General features: G+C 43.2%; 1 protein-coding gene across 1 annotated transcript; it reads right to left on the reverse strand.

Annotated features, from left to right (window-relative positions):
* On the reverse strand, positions 1–951 carry LOC115457361 (olfactory receptor 510-like). Its single transcript, XM_030186777.1, has one exon. It carries the CDS (start codon positions 949–951, stop codon positions 1–3), a length of 951 nt encoding a protein of 316 aa, XP_030042637.1.
* Between the last annotated feature and the right edge of the window lie 7017 nt (positions 952–7968).

Below are 7968 nucleotides of genomic sequence, written 5' to 3' on the forward strand. Positions count from 1 at the left end.
TTAACCCCCTGTTCTCCCCTGAATTCCCTTCTTCAGGGCAGCTTTAATGTCTTTGTTCCTTAGACTGTAAATGATGGGGTTAAACATGGGAATCAGAGTACTATACAATGCATCAAAGAGTTTATCAACTGACCTTATACTCTTTGACATGGGTCTCAAATACACAAAGAACGCTGTCCCAAAATACATACAAACTACTATCAGATGGGATGAACAGGTGGAGAAGGTCTTGTGCCTCCCCTTCGTGGATTGCATTTTTAATATGGAAGAAATAATGCGACTGTAGGACGTCAGGATGAGGAGAATGATCACCAAGGCCAAACCCAAGTTGAGGGTGTTGGTCAGCAGTGTAAGGAAAGAAGTATCACTGCATGAGATTTTCAGCAGTGACCTGAAATCACAGAATAAGTGGTCAATCATATTGTGCCCACAGAAAGAGTAATGAGAAATGGACACACTGTGTGGCAGAACCCCCAAAAATCCAGCTATCCATGAACCAGCAGATAGCAGAGCGCAGACCCACTTGTTCATGATGACCGAGTAGCGTAAGGGGTTACAGATGGCCACATAACGGTCATAGGCCATGGCAGTGAGTAGATAAAATTCAACACAAGTTAAGGACATCAGCAGATACAGCTGGGTGATGCACCCCCGGAAAGAAATGTGTTTGTTATCCATTAGGAAAATTGAGAGCATTTTTGGCAGGGTGCAGGAAGTTAAACAGACATCTAAGATGGCCAAATTGCTGAGGAAGAAGTACATGGGTGTGTGGAGGCGAGAATCAATGCACATTAGTGTCAAAATAATTATATTTCCCATTAAGGTGACCAGGTAGATGCACAGAAACACCACGAAGAGCAGAATCTGAAGGTCTGGATAATCCGAGAACCCCAGGATGATAAACTCTATGACCTGGGTTTGGTTTCCCCTCTGCAGGTCCCATGTACTCATGGTTTACTGAAGGAGGAAGAAAAGAGAGAACACAGAAAAAAATCAGGAAATGTTAAAAACAAAATCAGAGTGAAGAAAGGGAACCTTACAAGATCTAAGAGAAAATAATTAATTCTCCCCCATCCCCCCCCCTCCAATTGAATACACAGCATCTTGTTGAAGCATTAAAGGATGGTTTGCTTTATCCACATTAGCTCTTAAAGACACAAAGGGGTCATTTTACCAAGTGCCAGTGGCAGTAGCTGTAGTGCCACATCGCCAAGAGCCAAATCAGCCTTACCGCCGGGCTCGCTTCTAGCACTGGGGACTAACTCAGCGGTAATCGGACAGTGCCGCTTGCTGCCGGGTTAGCACGGGAACCCTTACCCCTTCCTAAATAGGATGCAGTACGGGCTCTCTCAGGAAATGGCCACATGCCACCGCTTGGTAAAAGGGGTCCAAAGAGAACTCAGGGGTCCTTTTAGTAAGATGCAGTAACAGATTTAGCACATGCTAATGATTAAGCTGCGCAAAATACTAAGAAACCGATTTCCCCCCTGATTCTATAAATGTCACCAAACATTTCAGGCGCAAATTTGGACAAGCCTCCAATTTGCACACGGAACTGAACTGAATAATGAGCTAATTCGTGCTAGCAATTGGCTTTTTCACAAGCAATTATTAGCACTAATTAGATTTAATTGGGACATACCCATGTAAATTTAGGTGCAGGATCTGTGCCTAAAATGTATGCACAGTTCAAAATGGGGGGGGGGGGGGACATGAGTGTTTCAGGGTGGATCAGGGCGTGGTTTTGAGTTACGCGTGTAATTACAGAACAGTGGTGCTCCATGCATAAATTGACGTGGGGATTTGCACCACATTTTCCTTGGTGCAAATGGTCGTGTCTAAATTTGCAAATGCTCTGTACGCTCAAGCACTATTCTATAAAATGCGCTGAATGTTAGGCACAGCTTATAGAATATCATTTGTGGCTTTCTTCCAGCACCAATCTCTTAGGCACCATTTATACCTACGGGCTTCTCAGTATTTAGGGAAAGGGACTTGATATACTGCCTTTCTGTGGTTTTTGCAACTACGTTCAAAGCGGTTTACATACAGGCACTTAGTCGTTAATTGTTCCGATAGATCTTGGTAGAGCGTTCCAAAGCTGGCTGTCCCAGGTACAAATATCTACCTTTCAGAAAAATGTTGAAGACCCATCTCTTCAAGCAAGCTTACCCTAACGACCAGAATTAACCTTATAAGCCCACCCACATGACTCCTGTTTCTGACGATGATTAAATCTTAGACCATGTCTCCCAACCTCCTTCATGCTCCTCCCCCAGTCTTCTTTTCTTCATCTTCCCTACACCATACCCCCTTCCAATCTCTTTTTCCTTTTGCTCATCCTATCTTTGTTCACCTTTCCATGTTAAATTCACATGTTCTTAAGACCTTATTATTACTATGTTTACTACAGTTTGTAATATTTCTCTTTACAAGACTTTGTTATTCTATTTACTACGTAAGCCGCATTGAACCTGGGAAAGCGTGGGATACAAATGTAATAAATAAATGGAGGGTTAAATGACTTGCACAGCGGGAAACAAACCCAGTTCCCCAGGATGAAAGTCCACCGCACTAACCACTAGGGTACTCCTCCACGCCTATAATATTGGTTGACAGGAGAGTGTACTGCACCTTAGTAAAAGGACCCCTCGGTATTCTAACCAAAAAAAGAAACATGTAAAACCATCGCAAGGACAAAGTTAATGTTGTTTTATAGTGAAAAATATTAATAAATTACCAATAGCTTTTCCAAAAGCACAGAGTAAGGTCGAAAGAATGAGACAACAGCCTAACCTCATAGGGTATCCCGTTCTTTCTTTGTTGTCCCTGAAGTTCATATGATGTGCTTGTAGTTTTCATGCTCAAGAACATTACTGCTTTTCTTTGTGGTTTTGATGCGTTGCCACTGTCCTTCTTTCCTATCCTGGGGTTATGCATTCAGAATAACAAACCTGTCTGTCCAGTCAAGTAGTTCAGGGCCAGCAGAAACTGTACCCTGGGCAGTAAGTCGATGGGCTATAAATAATTTTAAACTTATTACGACTCACTTAGCAGCAAAGTAGATCAAAATCCCCACCCCCGTGGTTGCAATTTTCAAAACTCCTATAGTCCTGGGTTACGTGTGGTAAGGTCTGGAGATTATTACCTTGACAGAGAAGCAGTTCCAGGGTCCCAGTCTTCAGAGTGCTCTTATCTCTTCTGTGTCTAAGTTTATCTTGAAGTAGATTCCAGTCTCACACCACTCCAGCAAAACCTCACTTTTCTCAACAGTGTCTTCCACTGATGCATAATTCCAACTAACCAGCGACCTGCTGAATCTCAGTTACAAAATATTTTATTTTATGATTTTACATTTCAAAAATCTAGAAAAACAAAAGGATAGAATTAATGAACTTCCTGGAACACTGATGATTGTTTTTCTCTGGAAAATGTACTAATCTACTATTTTGTGAAAGAAAAGCATGGGATTGATTTTGAGATTTCATGTCTGGGAATTATTTGTTTTCATTTTCACAGAGATCGCTCAGAACCAAAGTTTGACAAGAATATCAGTTTACTTACGTACTCGTGCGTATTCTCTTACTGTGAAGTGAAGGCTTCTTTTGCTCCTTCACCTGTGCCTCTGCAAGGCTGCAGCCTAGGGATACTTAAGTTAGTTTTCATAACCTTTTGGGACCACTTTCTGAAGGTGATGAAAGAACCCTGAACAGTCACTAGCCCTGGCTGTAGAATCTTCTCTATTTCCTCCAGAGACCATGTGTTACAATGCGACTAGAAAAACAGAAGCAAAGTGTCAGGGAGCGTGAAATAATCAGGGATTCTCTGCTGTCTTTTAGAGTCCTGTTTACGAGGGCAGACACACATAGGAATATTATGGTCATCTACATGGTTACCATGCACTAAAACCACAAGCACGACCTTGTAAACTAGGGCTCAAAGTGCAGAATTTCAGTTCAACTTGTCTTTGTGGGTCCCTTTTACTAAACTGCTTAAGTGTCTTTGCACGCCGAACGTGCGCCAAAATGGAGTTACTGCCCAGTTTCTGCATGGCTCTTCGGTAATTTTATTTTTTGGCGTGCATCCAAAATGCGTGGTCAAAAAAAATAATCTTTATTTTTGGAGGCGTGCCAAGTGGCATTTGATGCGCATAGGTCATTACCACCCGGATATCGCGTGAGACTTTACTGCTAGGTGAACAGCCGGCGGTAAGGTCGCAGACCTAAAATTGATGCCCGGCACATCCATTTTCAGCAAAAATTTTAATAAGGGCCTTTTTTTAACAGGCGCATTGAAAAATGGATCGGCGCGCACCCAAAACCCATGTCTACATTTTCAGCGCACCTTAGTAAAAGGACCCCTGTTTTAATCTCTTTCATGGGAAACTAGCTGAAACTAATCTGGAAGTGGACATTTACCTTGTGGAATTAATTCAATAATTTTAAGGAGGATCCCTTTCCTTTAGTCATTTCTTTAGATGGGTACAATAACCACATTCTTGAGAAATCAGCTCTGTTTCTTAAATGGCTAAAATTCAGCATAAAAAAGTAGAGTCCTACTTTATTTGGGGTACAAACGAGTATGCAAGATATTACTGCCTCTGTACGGGATGTCAGACCTTACCTGGGCCCCAATTAGATTATTTCCATTTAATGCCAATAACATTTTAAATCTACTATTAATTCTAAACCAGCTCCAAAAGCATGGTCACAGAATATAAGTACATAAGTAATGCCACACTGGGGAAAGACCAAGGGTCCATCGAGCCCAGCATCCTGTCCACGACAGCGGCCAATCCAGGCCAAGGGTACCTGGCGAGCTTCCCAAATGTACAAACATTCTATACATGTTATTCCTGGAATTGTGGATTTTTCCCAAGTCCATTTAGTAGCGGTTTATGGACTTGTCCTTTAGGAAACCGTCTAACCCCCTTTTAAATATACCTTAATGTATTTTAAATGTATGAAAATGCCCCAAATCCCCCTATTTTAAGAACATGAGATTTCCACCCTGGGTTAAACCAAAAGTGTACCTAGCCCAGTATCCTGTTGCTAACAGTGGTTAATCCAGGTCACAAGGTTTTAATAGGATCCTAGAAAATAAATAGTTTCCTTGTTACTTACTCCCAGTGATAAGCAGTGAATTTCCTCTTAATAATGGTTTGTGAACTTTTCCTCCAAGAATTTGCCAAACTCAGCTACATTAACAACTTATATCATATCCTCTGGCAATGAATTCTACAATTTAATTACACATTGATGCCAAAATACTTAAGTTACACACGCAAATCTGGTCGCATTCCGATTTGCATGCGTAACTTAATTAGTTTAACAAGCCAATCAGCACCGATAATTGATCTTAACAAGCAATTATCAACATTAATTGGCAGTAATTAGAATTTACGCGCACAACTTGCAAGGTGTATTCTTTAATAAGCTGCACATAAATTCCAATGTGCATAGCCGAAAAGGGGATGTGGCCAAGGGTGTGGCATGAGCGGGTCATGGGCATTTCTAAAATTTACAAGCACTGTTGTAGAATATGCCCGCTTCATGCCTAAGTTAGTTGCTGGCATTTACACCAGGTTTTAATTGGCATTGCATGGCTGTAACTACTTGTAGTCACGGGAACAGCCGTCTAAGCATCTAGTCTAAGCGTCTAGTCTAAGCGTCTAGTCTAAGCATAGTCTATAAACCATGCCTAAATTTAGGTGGGTTTTATAGAGAAACACTATGGAGGAGATTCTATAAATGGCACTTAAAAGATCTGTGCTGAAATCAGTGCTGACTAAGCGTATTCTATAATCGGCACCTACTACTACATATCACATGTATAGCGCTACAAGGCATATGCAGCGCTGTACACCATACATGAAAAGATAGTCCCTGCTCAAAGAGCTCACAATCTAAATAGGACAGGCAAACAGACAGAACAACTAAGAGGTAAGGGATAAAAGGGTACAGGGCAAGTGAGTAGTGGTTAGGAGTCAAAAGCAGCATTAAAGAGGTGGGCTTTTAACATGGGTTTCAAAACGGTCAAAGACGGTCAAAGACGGAGCTAGACGTACAAGCTCGGGAACTCTATTCCAGCCGTGAGGCACCTAAATCTAGAATTTGCTTAGTTGATATTTCGCAGATATCTGCATACATCCATTTACGCCAACGAAAACCTGGTGTAAATCTCAGCGCGTAGAGTTAGGTGCACTGGTCCATATTTTATAATTAGGCATCTGTTTCAAATAAGATTTTGTGCTTTGGACATTTTGTTTTTGGCCCAGTTTTAAAATTCCCCCCCCCCCCCCCCCACAAATAAGAGCAAAATATTTCATCCCATTGGGATGTAGGAGGAACTTGAATTTTTAGTAGACTGGTCCCCAACAGGGCTCCCTAGAGGGCACTTCTATGCACTTCATAAAAACATCTCACCTTTGCTCCTTTATCTTGTCCTCTGAACCCTCCAAAACTCACCCTAAACACACTGTCCCCCACTGTATACCACTACAATAGTCCTTATGGGTGATGGGGGTACCTATATGTGGGTACAGTAGAGTTTTGGTGACTTTGAGAGGGGTCAGAGTTTCCACCACAAGTATGACAGGTGGAGGGAGGTAGGGACCTGAGTTTCTCACTCCATAATGTATGGTACCAACCACTACAGTATTCCAGGGACCTGCATGTTGCTCTAATAGACCTGACTTTAACATCTGAGGTGTCATAGAGGCTGGTAAGTCATATTTTTATTCACACAAATCGGGAGATGGGTGTCCTTCTCTCAGGGTCGCCCAAATCGGCAAAATCGAAAGCCGATTTTGGGTGCTCTCAACTGCTTTCCGTCACAGGGATGACCAAAGTTCCAGGGGGCATGTCGGCAGCGTAGCGAAGGCAGGACTGGGGCATGCTTAAGAGATGGGTGTCCTCGGCTGATAATGGAATAAAGAATGGCGTTCTTGACGAGCACTTGGCTGACTTGGTCCATTTTTTCTTGCGACCAAGCCTCAAAAAGGTGCCCGAACTGACCAGATGACCACCGGAGGGAATCGGGGATGACTTCCTCTTACTCCCCCAGTGGTCACCAACTCCCTCCCACCCTAAAAAAAAACTTTAAAGTTTTTTTTGCCAGCCTCTATGCCAGCCTGAAATGTCACACCCAGCTCCATCACAGCAGTATGCAGGTCCCTGGAGCAGTTTTCGTGGGTGCAGTGCACTTCAGGCAGGCGGACCCAGGCCCATCCCCCCTACCTGTTACACTTGTGGTGGTAAATGTGAGCCCTTCAAACCCACCAGAAACCCACTGTACCCACATGTAGGTGTCCCCCTTCACCCCTTAGGTCTATGGTAGTGGTGTACAGTTGTGGGGAGTGGGTGTTTGGCAGGGTTTGGGGGGCTCAGCAAACAAGGTAAGGGAGCTATGCACCTGGGAGCAATTTATGAAGTCCACTGCAGTGCCCCCTAGGGTGCCCGGTTGGTGTCCTGGAATGTGCGGGGGGCCAGTGCACTACAAATGCTTGCTCCTCTCATGACCAAATGGCTTGCATTTGGTCGTTTCTGAGATGGGCGTCCTCGGTTTCCATTATCGCCGAAAACTGGGGATGAACATCTCTAAGGACGACCATCTCTAAGGTCGACCTAAATGTTGAGATTAGCGCATCCCTGACCGTATTATCGAAACGAAAGATGGACGCCCATCTTGTTTTGATAATACGGGTTTCCCCACCCGTTCACGGAGCCGTCCTGCGAAGATGGTCGCAGGAAAACATGGGAGCCCTGTTCGATTATGCCACTCCACGGCTGCAACATGTCTAAGTGTTAGGAACACCCTAATCCTACCTTCAAAATACCTCCAATGTGCCTTCTTGTGATTTGGACGCACTGTAGACGTTTTAAAAATACCGATTTGGATGTTTTGAGAAGAAAAACATCCAAATAGTGCTTTATGACATTTTTCTCTTTTGAAAATGAGCCCCAAAGT

Source organism: Microcaecilia unicolor, chromosome 14 (genome assembly GCF_901765095.1).
Source record: "Microcaecilia unicolor chromosome 14, aMicUni1.1, whole genome shotgun sequence".
In the NCBI taxonomy this organism is placed as follows: Eukaryota; Metazoa; Chordata; class Amphibia; order Gymnophiona; family Siphonopidae; genus Microcaecilia; species Microcaecilia unicolor.

What these genes read in the sequence shown, in the direction of transcription:
- LOC115457361 (XM_030186777.1), bottom strand. Translation starts at nt 951, where the DNA reads ATGAGTACATGGGACCTGCAGAGGGGAAACCAAACCCAGGTCATAGAG.